Source organism: Nipponia nippon, unplaced genomic scaffold, assembly GCF_047370975.1.
Source record: "Nipponia nippon isolate SJK-2023a ecotype South Korea unplaced genomic scaffold, ASM4737097v1 scaffold_1, whole genome shotgun sequence".
NCBI classification, from domain to species: domain Eukaryota; kingdom Metazoa; phylum Chordata; class Aves; order Pelecaniformes; family Threskiornithidae; genus Nipponia; species Nipponia nippon.
The window spans coordinates 52,603,459-52,624,753 of NW_028262290.1; the positions used below are offsets into that span (position 1 = coordinate 52,603,459).

The 21,295-nt window shown below is 46.3% G+C and overlaps 1 protein-coding gene across 1 annotated transcript in view; it reads right to left on the minus strand.

Moving 5' to 3' along the window:
- The window catches only part of COLEC12 (collectin subfamily member 12), a 98,188-nt gene extending 81,828 nt beyond the window's left edge, over window positions 1-16,360 (minus strand). The window contains exons 1-2 of the mRNA XM_087755385.1: window positions 16,210-16,360; window positions 4,277-4,327 (exon numbers count right to left, since the gene is read on the minus strand). Coding sequence (XP_087611511.1) covers window positions 4,277-4,327; window positions 16,210-16,216 — 58 coding nt within the window. The 5' untranslated portion in view covers window positions 16,217-16,360. The remainder of the gene's footprint in view (window positions 1-4,276; window positions 4,328-16,209) is intronic.
- Window positions 16,361-21,295: the final 4,935 nt, after the last annotated feature.

The following is a 21,295-nucleotide window of genomic DNA, read 5'->3' on the forward strand; positions in this document are numbered from 1 at the left end:
TTCCCAAGGGCAAAGGGTAATTATCTTACACAAGCTGTTTAGTCTTCTACTTATCTATAGTGTACTGGCCTTATCTTTTGATTCCTTGGGAGGTTTCTCTTCATCAGCAGGGCCTTCACCTCATTTCTTCGAAGCCTGTTTTCTAAAGCATTAAAAATGTGCTTCGCAACAATTCAAAGACCATCTCCTTTGCTTTCAGCTGTTCCATATTGTGCTATAGCTTCAAGCTATGCAATGAATAACTTCACACTGAAATTTCTCCATTAAATACTCTATTGAGTAAAGTGCAGGTTTTAAGTTCTAAAACATTAAAACAAAGAAACAAAATTCACAATGATCTCTATGTCTATTACCTCGGAATGCCACAAGTTAGGAAGATGACATCTGCCACTTCGGAGTCTATTAGTTCCCTTCAATTCCCTTGCCCGTGGCTATGCCCAGGGCCCAAATCTCAGAGGAAAGTGTCAAAACCCCGTCGTAAAGAGATCTCATCCTGGTACCTACCATCTGAAAAATAATCTGACCTCTCAAGCCTAAGATTTAGCATCCCCAAAGTGTGTAATATTGAAAAGCAAGTTTTGCCCTTTCCTCATTCATTCTTTCCCAAAGTAGGGTGATGGGGGAATGCAAACCAATGACACTGATTGACGAAAGAGTTAACATCGGTGGCAAGCCAGTAGAGGAAAACCAGTGGAGAGGCATAGCTTGTTATCTGGAGCAGATAACCTCAAAGCAGCCTGAGCAGTGACTGATGATGAAGTAACGGTGATAAGAAACACGCTTCCTCACGTGCTTTCTCACTGCAGCAATCTGGAGGCATTGCAGCTGAGCATCGCACTTCTGGCACTGTCCCTGCACATCTGTAGCATCCGTTGAGAAGAAGTAAACAGCATCAGTCAGCTGGAAAGAGTGCTTTCCTCAACCTCCTTGACTCCCTGCAGCAAATTTGTCCCAAACTCAAAAGAGAAAAAATGCTGGTGTGTATTTTCCTAGCGTCTTGGAGTTGTCCGCATCTGCATTCACTGTTATTTAATATGTTAGTGTGTTATGCTTTGTATGTTTGGCTTAATATCACCAGTTAATGTTCTGCTGACTAAAAAATAAAGTAGCATGATAAATTCTGTGAAATTAGCTTATCTGAGGAGGAGGGACAGAAAGATTCAGAAAAAGGGGAAGCAGTGCAGGATAGCGTGTATTCAGTCCTCTTTTCAAAAGCTTCTTCCCCCAAATGAGAATTGTTGGAGAACGCCTCCCTTCCTCCCTCCCTCCCTCCCTCCGCAAATCTCTTCCTTCTTTGAACCAAACTACAGGCTCCAGCAACAAGGCAGCTAATAATAAACTCTTCAGCTGAACTCTAGGAAAGCAGTTTGGTCAAGGTTTTGCCTGCCAAGTGCTGACCAACACATGTTCCCAGCTGCCAGCAGTGACTCACCGCAAGCCATGTTTTTTATGAACCGGTTGTGCTCTAGCCGTCTCCCCATCGGAGCACATTTTGCTCCAAACAAGGCCTCCCACTTCCAAACGATGGAGTCAAAGGCACTTGAGTCATAGTCCTCCTACCATGTCTCATGTCAATGGGGCATACAGGGACTACTCTGGTCACAATACATTAACACAACTGCTCTTACACCATGGCTCCTGAAACAAAGAACCCACTGCTGCTGTTACTGCTGCCCACTCCAGCAGGCTGTACAGGAACAGCACTGGGATTTCTACAGCGCCAGCCGGCAGACAGGACAGGACTCCTTTCAAAATGACGTTTTATCAAGGGTTTGTATAACAAAACTTGGTTCTTGCCTTGGGTTTCCCCTGTACTGCCTTCTCTTCCCAGTGAGGATACTGGGCAAAGAGGGAACACCAGCTGGGACAGTGGGCATAACATCTCCCACTGGACAGGCAAGAGCTTGAACTACTCGGCTGCATTTTGGCCCAAGAGCAACCTCTGGTGCTTCACTGGAAATGCTGACACAGCTGGCTAGCGAATTTGGAGTTTTTAAAAGATGCGCATGTCACCTTCCTGAACGGAGGAGCCTGGTGCCAGGTGAAGCAGTCAGTGCTGCTGAAGGCACATGGCTCCCACTCCCTCCAGAGGTTGCTCAGACATTGCCTGGAAATGCAGCAGGGACTGTAGAAATGGGAACGCACTGAGTAGGGTTTTCTGAGGGAGGGGAAATAACCCCTTTAGGAGCCACAAAAGCATGAGCACTTGCAGGCAAACAGCATGCATGCTGGTGCAGGGATGTATGGAAACCAGGTCAGCCTAGCTCCTCCCTGTGCTGCCCCAGAGATAAGGAAGGGCGTATGGGAGGAAGTTTGGGCTCAGAAATGGTGTGGACAAAGAAAGCTTCTTGGATCAGGACACTACTGAATTACACAGCTCTCACCAGTGCCAATGCTATGGCTTCGTGGCCCCATTCCCCCTTTTGACAAGGCTCTTGTAAAGCAAGGAAGGGGTTGGGATGATTTGGAGTTTAACTCTCGAGTACTGCAGACATTTGGGACACTCCCCTGACCACAGCAATGTTGTTTTCATGAAGGAGAAGGGGGTTATGATTGTTTCCTAAGGGTGGAACTACCCTGTCTCCTCCTTTTGTGGTGAAATCTCCTCCTGTCACCACCAGACTGCTGGCTCTCTCCTCCCTCCCTGCCACCCCACCAAGCGCAACAGCACAAGCATTTCTGGAAATGCTGAGATAAACCTTGCATTTCTCAGGGGAGAAATAACTCACATTGGTAGCACCACATTACCCGGGAGAAAGAAAGAAATGAAAGCAAGTTAACATGCAAAAATCCCATCATGTCACAACAGTGCACTTACTATTGGGATAGTGAGGTACCCGCTGCTTGCTAAAACCTTTGGCAGTTCATTGCAAGAGCATGCTGACCAGGGATAGCTAGGTAGTGGGCAACACAGAGGGAAGCTATTTTTTAAAGGTGTTAATGAATCTAACATTTTTTACTCAGCTGGAGGTGACAGAAACAAACAGTTAACATTTCTTCCCATTTCTCAAGATTTTTTTTCTTTTTTGCTATTCCAGGGCCTAATCCAGAAAAAAAAAAAAAGGAGTAGGAAAAAACCCTATGTGCAGCCTTATGGCAGGACTTTCCAAGCCACAGATGCTGGCTCTGTGGTTGGCTGACCTATCCAAAATAAAGCTCAACAGCAGGGAGCAGTGAAGTAGTTCAGGGGGTAGAAGAGGTCATGCGAATGTGATCCTCACCTCCCGAATGCTGCATCTCCTTACACTGCCTCCCCCTGCTCCTTTTGGGATGGAGGGAATTGTTGACTTATTTTTTTATTTTCAGCCTGCCTTTGCTTTCCGTTTGCCAAGTGGGGTTGTTGAAAGTGACTCTTGTTGCAGGCACTTTCCCAGGAGAGAAAAAACAGGGTGAACTTTTATCCCAATGGCTTACAGTTGAAAAAGCAGCCAGCAGCTTGGATGATGACTCCCTTAGGCTGCTCCAAGACACAGTTGGCGCTGTGGGAGCTCAGCGGCCACCGCGTCACCTCCCCATGTCTGGAGGCACAGGAGTCAGCCTGCCCCAGGTGAAGCTGTTGGCTGCAGAGGCTGAAACACTTCCCCAAGGGAAAGAGAGCACGAGCGATGAAAAGAGGAGCCTTGAAGGCTGCTGCCCTGTCTAGAGATGCATGCACCGCCTTCTTCACATGAGAAGGCCATTTTCAGTGAACAAACATCGAAAAAAGGAAACGAAGCAGAAAAAAGGGAAAAAAGTGACCAAGTGTTTTAATCATTTTTGACATCAGAATACATTCATATCATATACTTTTATTTCTTCTTTGAGAGGAGCGCACAGCATATGTACTGACTCAGCTGGCAGTACAGCTTCTGTGAGTCTACAGGAGGTCCCACACCACCGCTCTTGCGAATACCTGCAAACCCTGCTGCACATCAGTCCATGGGCTGAAGGAAAGCCCAGCTGGGCAGAGGCTACCTAAGAGGCGTGGATCCTTTTTTACAGCCAGCACATTCATTTCTGTTGAGGTATGGGCTTTATTTTCATAATGCTAATGATCAAATAATGAAACCAACCACTTCTTGTGTCTGATCAGGGCATTTCTGAAGCGTTATGTTTGCCAAGAAAATAAAGCAAGTCTAAAAATCACACCTTCCTCTGGGCAGATATTAGAGTGAAGTGGATAACAGGACTGTACTTGTATATTTTGATGCTGGCAGCAAGGGAGGTTTTCATAGCAAGTGTTTGACTTACCCTAAGCACTACGCAACAGCGAGCTGAAAGACCTGCTGTCACTTACCAAACCTCTTGTAGCCAAAGGACTGCACCTCCTCCTCCTCTGCAAAATCGTCTGGAGAAAGAAAGAAAGACACAGCAACAGATTACCACTACCACTGGAAAAAGATGGGAAGAAGTTTTTACAGGTGCATGTTTATAAATTAAGGTACTTGAAAGTTTACTCGATTTGTAAGGCATGCTACTGATCTTCCCCTCCGTTGCTCATATCCCACCTCTGTCCCTGGGCAGAAAAGGCAGTTCGGAACCTTTCCCCCAAACCAGTATCACCAGCAGAAATCCAGACTACAAATGGTTTATCACCTGGCAGCTATCCTGAAGCCTGCTTGGCCACCTCAGTATAGACCAGAGCAGACATGTCCCTCATCACTCTGATGGCCACAATTGTCACCAGAGTGCCGCTTGGGCAGGCTCGCCCAGACCACAGCACTTGCTCCAGCCTGCTGCCTGCGCTGTCCAGGCTGTCGGGCTCAGGTGATACGTGCACCAGCTGGGCTGTTTGCACAAAGTGCTATGCACAGCTGTGCTGAGTAACAAGAGAGGAGTCAGAGGGGGCGGCTGTCCGTCCATCTACCACCTCCCATGGCCACTAGCTTGATTTGATAGAAAATGGGAAACAGAACTGATAAACTCAAACGGATGAGAAAAGTAAAAACCATTTAAGCCCTTTTGTTCTCATCTTCACCAGCTAGCAAGCAGTTAAATGCTAATAATCACAATTTTATTTTGTCAGAAGCTTAATTTCTCTCCACTTCCTTCCGGCAGCAAAGGAAAAGGCTGGCATCAGCAGAAGAAATACACCCACGACTTCTTTAAAAAAAAAAGGATATGTTTGTGTTTGCGTGTTCAGCCTTTTTCTACCAACACAACTCTTCTTTCTGCTGAGCTGGGGAAGGCGAGAGCCCTGCCTTATCACCAGCACCAGCCTCTGCGCCAGGCGACCAACTGCCAGGAAGGGCAGCACGGCCCTGGCTGCTCATCTCCCGCTTCCCTGTTTCCTGGGGGAAGCGGCATAAACCCATTCCCCCTCCCGCAAGCACTGTTTCATCTGAGGGGAAGCCTCTGCAGGGGTCTTTTTAAACAGGACCTAGGAGACAGCTTCCCAAGCGGCAGCCATGGGTTCGCAGCCCACCGCTGTGCTGGCAAACCACATCGCCTTTGCTGCATTTCTGAGCAGAAGCATGCAGGCAAGCCTGCCTCCACGCTGCGAAAAATGCCGTCGGGGACTGACGGCAAGCCTGCTCTCCGAAAGCTGGGTACTCCTGGGCTTTCGTTTGCATTGCAGCGGAGGGGAGGCAGACTCAGCACCCCGGGACACTTCAGTGGCTGCTCGCCACCTTGTGCCACCCTTCCAGCACAGGGTGCCGAGGAAGCTCACTCACTTGCAACCTCTCCATCCAGACTTTTCCCCGACAGGAGGGGAGAAGGAAACAGAAGCTCAAAGGCCAGTCTAGAAATTCACCAGAAGGCAACATTTAATGAGCGGCGGTGGAAAAGCAGGCTCAAAGCAGATAAACAGACGTGATGGAGTGAAAGGTCTGTGCTCGGTTAGACCTTTGTTGTCCACAGACTTACTGCACATGAACAGGCTGCTCTGCATCATGAGACCAGGCTAACTGGTGCTACAGCTAACTCAGGCCACAACAGAGTCTTAGGGGGGATGAATTCAAAGGTGGAGTAAAGATACCGTCCTCATCCAGGCTCAACAAAGTAGAAATGATTTGAGTGTACGTCTAGCAACAAATGTGACCTGCGCCTCCTTCTGACCTGCAAGGTGCCATGCACTGCAGTCTGAAGGAGATGTTGCAGCAAAGCAGTCTGTGAAATGCATCATTTTGCAGAACGTCACCCTTTACTCAGACAGCACTTTTGACAAAACAGCTCAAAACTCATATTCTTCACCAGATGATACACATATTTTGCTCACTGCCAGAGGCACTCCCATCTGTATCTTAAGCTAGACCCCCAATTCGGAGGTGCATTTAAAAAAATGGAGCAACCAGTGGACACTCCTTAGGCAAAACACACACATTCTGGTTTTGAAGGCAGAAGGAATCCTTTAAAAAAACAAACCCAACAAACCCTCGCAATTGTACCAAATGTTATCTGAAGACAAGGTCACCTGACAAAACATGACAAATACTAATAAACCATAAACAGTCAACAACCAAGCTTCTCATCCCAGCAGTGAACTCCTCAGGAAAAATCTTCCCCTCTTGCACAAAAGATAAAACGCCGCACAAAACAAGCTATCAGCTCCAGAGCCCTTAGCTTCCTGCCCTCTCCTGCTATCAGGGCCATAACACAATCGCCTCCTTTGTTTCTCAGGAGCGTAACCTGGCTTATCTGATCCATATCTGACGTATGCAGCCAGGCTGTGTTTAAATCCTGCGGCTTCATCCTATGCCACATCTCCAAGACCTTCCTCCCCGGCTGCCAGCCTCTTCCCTAGTCTTTTGGTGTTTCACGCTGAGCCCAACGGCATGGCTCTCTGGCCACACATTTATACCCATATTTTTGTTTCACCAGATTTTTTAATATTTGCAACGTATGTATATGTTTTATATACATATATTGTATATATATTATATATATTTCTATAGACATTTGTATACTTTATATATATATTTATACATACTTTTTAATATTTGCAACACTGCATGCTGTGCTTGCTAGGGATGAAATTTTTTTTAAGCTTTTAATACTGTATAATCATTCATTAATCTCCGAATTTTGAAGAGCTCTTACGGCATTTGAAACAAAGAAGTGGAGACAGGCAAGGACAGTTTTGTCAAGAGGTGACCTGGCTCCCTGCTCACGAAAATCTAAACCATCAGATAAAAGCTTTTTTAATCCCTGTGCGTTGATCTGGCAACAGGCAGCAATGTATTTTAGGGGAAGTCTATTAAAACTATTTAACAGACTAAGCTCAGTCGTCTTTCAGTCACAGCTGCCACTTAGGCACTTCGCTCAACTCGTGTGCAAATATAATATTTTACAATATTAACTGTAATGTAACAAGTTTAAGGAAAACAAAGACAAGAAGAAGAAATTAATAAAACAAGGTTAGGTTAAATGTTCAGAAATGAACAGCACTGCATCCTTTGGAAAAAAGAGACTAGGATGTGTTGAAAATCCTACTTCAAAAGAAATCCTGCATTTGAAATATTAAAAATGAAGTTGACAAACAAGCCTATAAATTTAAGTCCCGAGGCAAAGCCCTGTGCCCCAGCCCGCTCCCCCCATGCCTTTCACGCAGTATTGTGCTCATGGAGGTGCCAGAAACTTGACCCTCAGCGCCCTGTTCCAGTGCTGAAAACATTAAAGTTTTGTCACAAGTTTTACAAAAATCTCAAAGCTTCATGATATCTTTGAATCAGGGAAATATAAGAGAACCTGAGTTTTCATTGAAAAGGGAACAGCTTTTCCAGAGAAAACTACGAAAATGTGATCTGTGATGAATTAGAGAGGTTAAGAAAATACACACCAAGTAGGAAAGCAAATAGTAAGAAAGCCTCCAGCATGTTTTTGTGCCTTATGCTTTTAAAGGCAGTATCAGAAATCAGAGTGGAAGAAATTCAGGAGTTTTGAGCACTGGTGGCTGATATTACAAAAGGAAATTTTGCATTTTTACGTCAGTGGTGCCCATACAGTTAAGAGGGGCTGCAACCGGTGTAAGAGGGTTCTGTTTGACATTGTGAAAGCCGTAAGTTAGAAATATTTTACTTTAGTTTAAATCCAGCCCTTATGGGTTACAAAGAGGACTGGAATGAATGCAATATTTCCGTTACATACATATACATTTATATATAGGCAAGGCTTATTTTTCCGGGTGAAAAATATGACTGGCGTACTTCTCCTTGAAGCAGATAATAAAGCAGATCCATTGTTATGTTCCAGCTGGAAGAATTAACTCTTTAGTGCTGGAAAGACCAGCCACAATTTAGTTATAAACTGGTCTATTGAGCTCTCAGCTGTGAGCCGAAAGAGAGGGAACCTAAGATAAGACAGACGAAGAAACATGAAAAGCTGGTTAAAATGTGATTTCTTATTCCACCTACTTCTACTGAGTTCTGGCAGAAGGAAGCTCCATAAAAAAGGTGAACTTTGGGCAGAACAGAAACACATGTGAGCAACCAATTGTATTTAACCATGTAGGGGAAGGACCACCAGAGATCTCCTGTTTCATCAGGTTTACAAGAGTCTCCTTGGAGGCTGCAACAGATTGTCACTCGGAGCTTACAGCAAATCGCTAAAAATGCGTGGCTAGCTGTAGCTGAGCAGCAGTATGTCAAATATTTTAGGGAGTCGGCACAAAGCAAGTGCTCTGGTCCAAAAAAAAAAGGCTTTGAGATATTTTGGCAATATCCACACCCCACCGAGTACCAATGCCAAATTCTGCTTGCCTTCCAGTTATAAATTATTACTGCAACACCTCTAATAAATACAGTTGTAGAGTTAAATAAGTTACAGTACAATGCTTCAAGGGAGTGGAAATTATAAAAAGGCAGTTCAGCTGGGGATTAACACAGCGACCAGAGGGAATTCATTTAATCTAAAACAAATTAGACTCTCATTTGATTAATTTGCTAGAGGCAAAGCAAAAATCTGTGGAGTAGAACTGTGTAATTTCTAGTTCTTGTTCTTAAACCTTAAATAAATTAATCATGGACCACTTACGAGTCACTCTAAGGTCAAGTAAGAAAGAGCTGGCCTGGAGCCAAAAAGGATGCCAAATCTGCCCCAGGACTATGTGGGGTCTGTAACCACTGCACCGCTCGGTCCCTTCGCTGGAACAGCACCAGATCTGAGAAGCCTTTGGTGCAAGGTGATTTTAGGGAAATTGTTTCCATTTTCTCCCCTTCCTTTTGTGGGTGTCATTGTTGGCATACAGAAGGTGTCACAGAAAGCTGCTAATGTACATGTCCAGCTCTCACCTTTTAACAGTATACCCCATTCAGGCATTTAAACATAATTAACTAAGGAAGCAAACTCGACCTCAGAACTGTAGAGATGCTGGGTCGTGTGGTGGCTGCGGACACGTGGTATCCAATCATTTCTAGAACTTTTGCATGCAGTAAACACGGGTTTAAAGTCTTTGTTTAAAGACTTTGTTTAAGGTCTTGAATTAAGAAAAGACACCAATATTCTACACCGCATTTCAAAATCTGGGGAAATCTATTTCAGGAGAGAATGAGGCATCTGGGCTGAAAATTGTCATGCCGAGTTTCAACTCAGATTTTAGAAGTTGCTTTATAACCCCCCTGAAAACTCAATTTACAGTACATTAGAACTTACCAAGTACCACGCTGGGAACTCAGGACTATAAGATTAATTTGTAGTAACAATGATATCCAGTGTAAGTTTCCTTTAAAATAAATCTGTCTCTCAAAGAGCTTTAAGAGTTAGGGCCCTGCCTTTCCCACTGACTTAATGGGAGCTATATAGTTATATGCCAGTGCAACTCTGTAAAATTCATTTTAATATTATCAAGAACAGATTTTTTTTGTACTATTTGGAAGAAGGCTGTGCCCATTAGTTGAAAATGATTATATTCCTCTCTTTAACCCATAAACCAGCATGGACGCAGAACTCTGCTTCGAACTGTGTAACAAGTGCATCTCCATCATGAGCGACCGCTTGCAGCGTGAAAAAGCTACTTCTGCCCACTGTCTCCATCTCAGCCCTCTCAGGGAAAGGCAAAACTTGTCCACTTGTGAGGTTTCTGTAATATTAACAACTGTTCAGACAAACGAGAACAGTGAACACCAATATCTTTCTCATATCACATTTCAAAAGCTTTTTGAGCAGCCACCAGATTTATATGCATTTCTGGTCACTATTAACCGAGTCTACATTCAAAGTGCTGACCTAGAGGTGAAACTGAGCCAGCAGAAGCACAGCAAGCAGCTGCGGCCTTCAGATGTTGATGACTTCATCAGTCTAATTGGTTTCCACTGGTTTTCATAGCTTTTATTCTGGACAGTCTCCTGCTTGTGCTAACGGGCTGCTCATTCCCCTCTCTCTTGACAGATGCTTTGTTTCACTTGTCATCTTTTTCTGCCTCTTCTTCTGCCTTTCTCCGCTAGTTTCTCCCTATAGCCCCTTTTCATATTCCAGTCTTTCTCTCTTTGCTTCTATTTTGGTAAACCCTGCCTCATAAAAACCTACCCCACGCTTAAAACCCTTCCCTATTGGCAAGGTCCCAAGCTGACACGTCACGCTCACAATGTCACTGTTGTCGGCTCGGTGTGTATCGTCCCCATCTTTTCCACCTAGTCCTTTGTCCGACTTGTCATGCATAAGCTCCTCTGGATGGGGATTACACGGATTCTGCATTTGCAGAGTACCTGGTCTTTAGGGCAGCTGTGGCAGAGGTTCAGCTGAGGCAGTGCTCGAAGTAAGCCCACCTCCCCACATCCCGAAGCATCCTTTGGGATGTTTGAGCCTGGATTCTGGCAATGAGACTGAGGCTTTTCCCCACCTCTGTCCTTCAGGCTGCTGATCTGGGAATTGATCCGCTTTCGATATTGCAAGAAAGTAAGAAGAAAGGTCCCAGGTCAGAGATCTTCTCTTGACACTTATAACCTAAGACTCAGATTGTGTCTCTCATCACCTAACATAAAACAAAACAAAAAAAGGATGATGACAAATGGGTGCATTTTAATATTCCAGTTGTGATCTATTTCTCCACTGCTATGCCTGAAAAATGTGAGAGCTCCCATTAAGAATGCAGAAAAAGACAGGAGATGAAGAAATTCAGAGGTATAAGAGTGATGGCTCTAGTTTTGCTTTTTAGGCACGAAATGAAGACAGTAAATAGGGGTGTTTCTTGAACAAAACTTGTTAGCCTGTAAGTGCCGCAGAGCAACGCTACAGTACTGGGGTCAGGACCAGCTGCATGGTGCAGAGGGTCGACCTTAGAAGTTAAAAGTTTAAATCCTATCGTATTTCAGCGTAATGATTTAAGAGCAAACAGATCTGTTCTCATTAGTGCACTGAAAAATCGTGCCTCCCTGTCTGTATGTTAGAGGAGGCAATTAACAACAGCATTAAAATGGCATACACATTCCTGAACAACACATGTCTCTATTACCTCCCATAAGTCATCCACTTTGTTCCCCAGCGACATCCCAGTCTTCACCTCAAATTTATGCACTGAAAGGGACGGCAGTTTTAGGTGGAAGCAGTCAAACTCCAAAGACAATTCATCTTGGGTTGATCCCTCACTCGTACAGACCACGCTCACATTATGAGGAGGATCAGGTTCACTTTCGGTGCCTGGTAAAAAGCGTCTTTATTTTGCTTTCCAAGGGGGAGGACTGGAAGGGGGGAATCTCTGTTCTCACACACAGAACCTCAGGATAAGGAACGTTTTGTGAAGCTGAAGATAACTGGGCACACATCCTTCACAGCACTGAGCTGCTTTCATCCTTGACAGCTCTCTTTCTGTATTTTCTTTTGGTTTTGCTCTGCAAGGCCTGATCAGTTATCTCTCTCTGCAAGATTACCTTTCCCTCCTTATCCTAGCAGGCAAAGGTGTTTGAACCTCTGGGTACAATGGTTATTGAGCGCGGATCTAAGCAAAATGTTCAGTGGTTGTGACAAAAAAGGGCTCTGTTCAGCTCTCAGCTGTAGCGAAACCAGTCTAGAACAAATTTATGTTATCCAAAGTAGCAGAAGAAAGAGCCACAAGAGATTTTAAACAACTCCCTTCTTCACAGGGATAGGCTCGCCGGTGCTATTCTTAGTCGGATGTGGCTGGGAAAAGTAGAATATTGAAAGCTAAGATGAACAATTACAACTTCTTACTGAAAATACTCCTGTCAGGAATGGTTTATAGGCTAATTCTGCTCAATATCCACTAGACTTGTACAGTAATATTTCTATCTCTGCAATAACAGATTTCTCTTGTACTCTCACAGCTTCTAACACTCTGCTTTCCTCTATATCGTTAATAGGAATATCCTTTGACATATGCTTGCATGATCACCTTTCTCATCCATATGTTTAAAATCCTGTGTGCTCGCAACTAATTCAGGATACACACTGACTGTATAGTAGCATTGCTCAGGATTTGTTCTGCGTTGTATCACACATTTATTATAACTGCTCATGCCTTTGAACTTCTGCGGTAGGGTCCTGTGACATGTCCAACACACACCACTCGGAGCTCCTGCACATGTTTCATGTTTATGTCACTATATTCATATAAGCTCTGTTATAGCTGGACTAAGCAAAGGTTACTGGATCACTCCACTTCTAATCCTTGGTTTTCAGATGCGTTCTGGCTTCTGCAAAATGCTCTGGACTGGATTTTTTTGAAATTTGCAGTTTGAAGTTTCTATCCAGGAAAGACCTATTTGCAGATGCCTAGTCATTTGATTTTGTGTGCACGAAGATTAGAGAGAAAGATATACTTTTCTCCAGGATTGGAAAATTAGAATTCCTTTATTCTTTAAAAATAGTGGTGGCATCAAAACAGAGAGAAAGACGAAATCTGTCAAGAAGCTAGACATCATATACATACATTATTTATTTAAGACTTTTCAAGGCAGCCAAGAAAGAGCAACTGAATTTGCATGCACACTCAGCTTTTTCAAATGGAGTCTTCACCTCCAGATTAGATCCAGGATCCAAGATAAAACACAGAAGGGATGATTTTAGCAATACGGGCTGATAACGTCATTAATTGTCTGTTAAAGTGTGCACTGTATAAGGGAAACTTGAGGTAAACCGAACTGGCATATCCCATGAAAGCTCAATGTACACTGTGTACTGAAAACTCTGCACGAAGCACATAGAGCTGCCTTTGAGGCAAGCTGGTTGACGCTAAGAAAGCTGGGCGTTCAGACTGGACCATTCCTGTGGCAGTGCCAGCTTCACTGATTTCAGTGGAGCACAACCAAGGACGAACCTGTCCTGTCGTCTCACTCCGTGCATCTTTTTTTTTAAATGAGAGGAACTGCACAGGACAGGGTACTTGGTCACTTTCCAGTTCTCAAGCACAAGACACCAGCCGTTTCGTCCTCCAGCACCATCGCTATACAAGCGGCACACAGCAAGGTGCCTGCTATGGCAGAAAGGAAGGAGGAGGAGGAGGATCAGTGGAAAGAAGCAGCTGAGCTACCTTGGGTATCGTGATGCAGAGCTCCTCTGTCATCCTGGAGCAGCAGTCCCAGAGCGACCCACCTTGACTTTGTCAAGGCCCAACTTTGGGCCTTAGTATTAAGTCGTCATCCAAACAATATCCCCATTGCAGATGAAAATACTTATCGCCAGAACCGCCATGACAGTAGTGATTACAGATACAGTTTAAAGAGTTTAAAGTAATAATTACAAAATATATCACAGATAGATAGAAAGAAGCTCTCAGTTTTAACAACTCTTGTCCCTGTCTTAAATTAGGGCCAATGTTTTTGAACATGTGGTGGTGGTTGACTCTGAGGAAGCTGTTTTCATTTGTTTCCTAGGCAACAAATACTCCTTCATAACCCAATAAATAACTACAACTTAGAAGTATCATTTGATAAAGATACATCTGACCCTAAAGCAGTCAAGTCCCTTTATAAATCACATGAGTTATTACTAAAAAGTATCACAAAGTTTGTGAGCTCAGTGTAATTTGCTGGAAATAAAACTGCCAGCATATTAAACATAAACTTCAATTTGTTTTACTGATTTAAAACATAACACATTGCAAATACCAGCAATGGAAAATATAATTTATTCCTTACAGATATTTAGTGATGTAATTATTTAGATATTCCTCCGTTCTCCAGAGAGGGTAGATACAGAGACAGCTGCAATCAACAGATCATTTTGTTGTTATTGAGAAAAATGTGTAACTACACCGAGTTCTAAAGTCCTACAATTATCACCACCATCAAGTTTAAAGAGAAAATACAAAAAAACAAGTCTGTACCCAGAAAAGGAAATCACAGAGTCAAAATTTGGTTTGGCTCTCTGACTTCCATAACACTGGCAATGGCACTCGATGTGATGATTTGTTTGAAGTTTCTCTTTTCTCTTGCTATTAGCACAGTCATTTAAGTGTTTTTCTTTGCATGTTTTATTACTGATTTCCATAACTCTGCAAGGGAAAGAAATAAGATGGCTGTGATCGCTCTTAGGGAAACCGAATGGTAAGGACTAGCAACCAGAGTGAAGCATCTCCCTCTCGCTGAGTGCGGGGCACCAACATGTGCTCCCAGCAGGAGTAACATCTTCCCTCCAAATGCCACTTCTCCGCTTTGCAAAGAAGAGCGACGGAGGCGGAACGGAGGCGGAAGATGCAAATCGCATTATATGTTATTGCCATCCTCGGTCCTTTGCATCCCAGCTCCCCCCAAAACCGGCGCAGCCTCAGCCCCAACAAAAATAGAGCGTAAGGCTTTCGGTGATAACAGGCACCGGTTTATATTACTGGATCCCCATTGTTTTGGTTTGTTCCTGCCATTACACTTATGCTGATAATGACAAGCTGATGACAAAACTTCTGGCACGAGTACCCTATAAATAAAGAACATTGTACATTTATTATTTTTAATATGTTGCACGGCCCTGCGGAGACACCATGTCATAGTGCCAGAAGTAACTTAAATAGCATGTGTGGGCTTGCAAAAATAAAACCCCCCAAAAAGCTTCTCCTCCCTTCAGGCAGCTACTCTGGCAAGTGAATAAATAATCACATCATTTGGTGTTCCAGACTCTGGAAACTAAGTGTAACTATCATCATGTTTACTGGCCTCCTGGCATCTGGAATCAAACTCCGCAATCCAAGCACAGGCACACTGGTGCCCAAAAGCAATTTTCTTGTATGTATGGTTTTTTCCTTCCACCCTTCGAGTTTATTTTTGCCTCTGAAGAAAAACTAGATTCAACTCCCACAAACTCCCAGCTACTTCCTAAACTTTCCATAATGTGCTTTGATGTTTTCGTTGTAGCTGTTCCTCAGAGCGTAAAGTCTCTGCCTTTTGCTGTAAGGCGGTCAATTTTCATAAACAGGCGGCTTTCTTGCAACCCCCCCCAACACATCTTTACTAGGTTACAGTGTAGCAATTTGGCAATCTGCTTCTTTATTTGATATCAAAAGTGTATTATCTAATACCTCTCAGCCACAACTTTGTAGGACGGGGTCAACCGGTAGAAGTGGCACATTTCACCCATTTAAAACGAAAAGAGAGGGAAGGGGGGGAAAGAGAGGAAAAGGAAAAGAAGCAAAGTTTCAGTTTTAACAGATGCAAAGCAAAGACCAAATATTTTCCAGTCGGTGGATGTTAAGGAGAAATATGCCAAATACATTTCACAAGCCAGTTAAGCCTTTACTGGCACCTAATCACTGCCAGATGTTTAGAAGCAACACCAAGAACATCGCAAAACGCTGGCAAAAAAATAAACAAATAAATTAGGGAGAAATAAAAGTCGTCTTCTCGGGACGCCGGGGAGGGGGGAGACGAAAGTTGGGTGCCGAGAGAAAACGCGCTGGGGAGAGCAGACCTGACGGGGGGGACACAGAAGGACACCCCGCTCCCCGGGCCGGGACCGACCGACAGACGCCAAACGGGAGCGGCGGGGCAGAGCCGCGGGCGCGGGGCCGGGGCCGCCCCATCCGCGCCCGGGGGCGGCGGGGAGACCCACGCTCTGCCTCGCCCGGCACCGGCTGCCCGTGCCCCGCCGGCGTTCTGCCCGTACCCTGCCTGCAACCTGCCTGCGCGGTGCCCTGCCAGCACCCTGCTTGCAGCCGGCTTACCCTGCTTGCACCCTACCCGCATACTGCCGAAATCTCCCCTACCTGCACCCTGCCGATCCTGCCTGCACCCTGCCTGCACATCCAACCCGCACCCCGCCAGCACCCAGCCCTGCTGGTGCCCGGTGCCCGGTGCCGGCGGCACACGTGTGCGGGCGGCGGAGCGGGCGCCCCGCTGCCCTCCCTACCTTTCATCTTGGCGCCGGGGCGGGTCACATAGGACGGACGGGGCGCGGCGGGGGCTGCCGCCGGGAGCGGCGGGCGGGCGGCGCTCCCTGCCTACTGCCGGGCCATGCCGGGGGCCGGGCGCGCCCCCGCCGCGGGCCCTGCTTCGCACCCCCGGCCGCTGCCGCCGCTGCCGCCGCCGCCGCCGCTCGCCCTCGCTCCTCGGCCGCCGGCGGCACCGCGCTCTCGCCGCCAGCCCCGCGCGGCCCGGCCCGGCCCCGCGGAGCCGCGGCCCGGCCCCGCCTCCCTCCCTCCGCCCCGGGGAAGGGGCCGCGGCCGGGGCCGGGCGGCGGGGGCGGGCTCGGGGCCCCGCCGGCGGCTGGGGATGGGGCGGGGGGGGGGGGGGGGGGGGATGTCGCACCCCGCCCCGCCGCGTCCCGCGGGACCGTGGGGTTCCCGAGGTGCGGGGCCGTGGGCAGCAGGGTCGGCCCGTGGGGAGCGGCCCGGGACAGGACTCAACACGGCACCCACCGGTGACCGGTGAGCTTGAGTGGGACGTGGCGTTGCCGGGAGGGAGAACGGGCCTCTCCCTGCCCTCCCCACGTACGTGGCAGGCACCCGGGGGTGTTTGGCTAACGCCGTCCTCGTGAGCGTCGCACCGCCCAGGCTCCCACGCCAGCGTGCCACACACCGGCGTGCCTCGCACCACGGCAGGGCGAGCGGGAGATCCCGGAGCTGCGGGTGCATAGCCATCGGCTGGGAGGAGGCTGCGGGACGTGCGAAGTTCACCCTGGCGCCGAACAAAGCGCCGCCAGCAGTCCCGTTGGATCCATTGGGATTGCGTGCGTGTAAATCTTCGCGGGGTTAGGGAGATACAGGCCAGTCGTCTTTTATTTCTCTAGTTCTGGATGTTGCCAGGATTAACGGATTTTTTTCCAGGCTCCCGTTTTCATGAAAGGCGCGCTTTGATTTTCTGCAAACCTACCCCTATTTAGGCTATTGAAGATGGTGATAAGATGATCCAGTTTTGGCTATTGACGTCAGTACTGATGAAGCAGAGCTGGTGCAACGTACACCAGTTCATTCTGGGGGCAGACAAAGCAGTGGAGGTGCCAGGGAGCCTTTCCCGTCGCAGAGAGGAGATGCACACGATTTTGCCTTTGCAATTATTGGTATCACAGTCTGTTGAATGAGGGGATGCCCAAAGAAATGATTATGCCATCTGGTCTTTTCAGGGGGCCGACGGGGCCAATAAGGATCATAGCGTACCAGAAATGTCATGGTGCAGTATCACAGCATTAGTTTAACGCCAGGTCAAAAAGCATTGGAAACCTATCAGGTATGATCTTGCCTGAGCAAGGAATGAAGGATTAAATCCACAAAAAGCAAAAAATGTAGAGCAAAAATTAAAGAACAGAAATTTTCATTCCTTCAGCTGATCTGATGACTTGAGTTGACATCTGCTTGAGTGCGTTTCACTGACTCGGAGGCAGTACCTTGAGTATGGGATTGCCGAAAATACATGAATACCAGCTGCAGTAGCCATTTGCTGCTTTAAAGCAGGGCTCAGATATCAAAGAGAATTGAATCAGATTTTAGTTTATGCTCTGGTAGTTGACTGGAATATCTATTTTTGGTACAAGTCGTGAGTAAAACACTTAAATCTGAATACAGTCATCAGGTAATTATGGGTGTCCTGTAGTGTTGTGTTGGATTACGACAACATCTCTTGCAGTGTTTATAAGACCAATTAATGCTTGGTCAGTTGTGTGATTTACTTTGAATCCTCAGTTAACTCACAATTTTTGTTTTGAAGAGTCAGTATCATTCAGTTTCCCAAACTAAAAACTATCTAGACTCTGATCCAAAGCCCGTGAGTATGTTTCCAAGAAGAAATCTGTCCATTAAATCTCATAGACTTGAGTGAAACCAATGGTGAAGCTCCATTTCTCCAAAGAAAAAATACTTATGTTTGAAAACACAGCGCTGAAGGAATGCTTTAAAAAAAGAAGAAGAAAGAAGAACATGATTTTAAACCTGTGTCATCAGGGAATGTGCAAGGAGCAGGACTGTGCAGGAATTTAAAAAAATTCCTCAAAAGCAGTAACTGATAACACTTTTCTAGTTCTTCAGACAGTAACCTTAGTGAACTGAAGGACAGCAAGCAAAAACTGCAGAGACTGATGAGTGAACTGCTGTGTCTGAGGAAAACATGTTCCTTACTAACTGAAAGAAAAATAATGAGTATTTTGAATTCATATAGAGTTTATGATTGATTCATGAGGCCTGAGATCTACCTCCATTCTTGTGACTTTAAAATATTTATTAATTTTTGGACATAGTGGGACACTTCATATTTCTAAAGTAAGCTGCTATATTCTCTTTTAATCGTGGAAGTTGTATTCCACATTGGATTTCTTATCAATACATTATGTATTTAAATGGCTGATGAGCTTCTACTAATACTACTATAAAAATCTAGTGCTAGTAAAGAAATTCAGGAAACTCGTGAACTGTTTCATGTGTCAAATCTTTCCTCTAAAACAAAGTGTTTTATGTTTTGGTTTCTGAAATGTGTTCCTTTTTTCTTCCCACTGACCCATCTCCATCCACCAGAAGAAGGACAGCTGACACGGTCACCATCACTTATCAACCCTGGGATTAATGAAGGGGAAGGCAGATTGCTGATGGTTCATGCAGATGGGGTAATTGAGCAAGCATACTTAATGAGCTGAATATCAGTGGATTATTGATACTATGGAGCATATACTCTCTTCATCAAAACCAGTTTGATTAAACAGGAGAATTCTAGATCCAAAAAACCCCCACCCCAACCACTCAGTGGCATAGTTTAGAAATATTGGCTTTAAAAATCAGTGAGAGCATGTCCCTTTCCATCTGTAAATGGATTCAGCTCTCCAGTCTCCTCTCCATTGTCTCTGTTTCAGTTGCCTGTATGAACAGCTCCCCAAATTTCCAGTTCTTATTTGATGAGCACTCTGAAAATGATGGTCTGAGCCACTATGTCCAGACCTGCCTTATGTTCAGCCTGGCTTCCGACACCCCATCCTACCTGCCCGAGGTGGGTTGCGGGGTGCAGTCTAAATGCTGCTGGTGTCCCTTGGTCAGGCTACAGTGAAGGTACGGGGGGATGGTGCTGCAGTGGGCAATGCCGACAGAGACACAGCAGTCCCCGTGGCACTCCTTCCAGCCAACCTGCTGGGAGCATTTTAGAATCATAGAACCACAGAATGATTTAGGTTGGAAAAGACCTGTAAGATCAAGTCTAACCACTAACCCAGCACTGCCAAGTCCACTAAGCAGTGGACCATAAACCATGTCCCTAAGCAATACATCTACATATCTTTTAAGTACCTCCAGAGATGGGGACTCAACCACTTCACTGAGCAGCCTGTTCCAGTGCTTGACAACCCTTTTAGTGAAGAAATTTTTCCTAATATCCAATCTAATCCTCCCCTGGCGCAACTTGGGGCCACTTCCTCTTGTCCTATCACTTGGTACTTGGGAGAAGAGACCGACCCCTACTTCGCTACAACCTCCTTTCAGGTAGTTGCAGAGAGTGATAAGGTCTCCCCTCAGACTCCTCTTCTCCAGGCTAAACAATGCCAGTTCCCTCAGCCGCTCCTCATAAGACTTGTGCTCTAGACCCTTCACCAACTTTGTTGCCCTTCTTTGGACACGCTCCAGTACCTCGCTGTCCTTCTTGTAGTGAGGGGCCCAAAACTGAACACAATATTCAAGGTGCGACCTCATCAGTGCCACATACAGGGGGACAGTCACTTCCCTAGTCCTGCTGGCCACACTATTTTTGATACAAGCCAGGATGCTATTGGCCTTCTTGGCCACCTGCTGGCTCATGTTCAGCTGGCTGTCGACCACCTCCCCCAGGTCGTTTTCTGCCAGGCAGCTCTCCAGCCACTCCTCCCCAAGCCTGTAGCGTTGCACGGGGTTGTTGTGACCCAAGTGCAGGACCTGACGCTCAGCCTTGTTGAACCTCATACAGTTGGCCTCGGCCCATCGATCCAGCCTGTCCAGATCCTTCTGTAGAGCCTTCCTACCCTCCAGCAGATCAACACTCCTGCCCAACTTGGTGTCATCTGCAAAGTTACTGAGGGTGCACTCGATCCCCTCCTCCAGATCATTGATAAAGATATTAAACAGAACTGGCCCCAACACTGAGCCCTGGGGAACACCACTTGTGACCGGCCGCCTACTGGATTTAACTCCATTCACCACAGCTCTTTGGGCCCAGCCATCCAGCCAGTTTTTTACCCAGCAAAGAGTAGGCCTATCCAAGCCGTAAGCAGCCAGTTTCTCTAGGGGAGTGCTGTGGGAGACAGTGTCAAAGGCTTTGCTAAAGTCTAGGTAGACAACATCTACAGCCTTTCCCTCATCTACTAAGTGGGTCACCTTGTCGTAGAAGATCAGGTTAGTCAAGCAGGACCTGCCTTTCATAAACCCATGCTGACTGGGCCTGATCACCTGGTTGTCCCACATGTGCCACATGATGGCACTCAGGATGATCTGCTCCATAACCTTCCCCAGCACCAAGGTCAGGCTGACAGGCCTGTAGTTCCTCGGATCCTCCTTCCAGCCCTTCTTGTAGATGGGCATCACATTTGCTAACCTCCAGTTAACTGGGACCTCCTTGGTTAGCCAGGACTGCTGATAGACGATGGAAAGTGGCTTGGTGAGCACTTTGTTGGCAGCGGTGTTACAGGTCCCAAGGTTTGAACCATTTCTTGTTCTGGGTGAAACTGGATCGCTTTACTGGGGCTGCTCAGAGCTAGACGGTGTGGTGGTCCTGTGGTTTGGGCATCTTTCCTTTTCTCTTCCCATGCCCTGTGAGCTCTGCCCACTAGGATACTCAGGCACAAGGACATTGGGAATCACCCAGAGATACAACCTGTGGGCCTGAAAAGAAATTGAGCTCACTTCTCCCAAATTTCTGCCCTACCTACTGTGCAGATACCTCAGCATACTTGATTTCAGCTAACAAGAGCAGTCTCTCTCCAGCATCCTTCCACTGCCTGGGTTTCAGACAGATGCTGACCCTGAACAACTAAATCAGGTGCTACTTTCAGACTC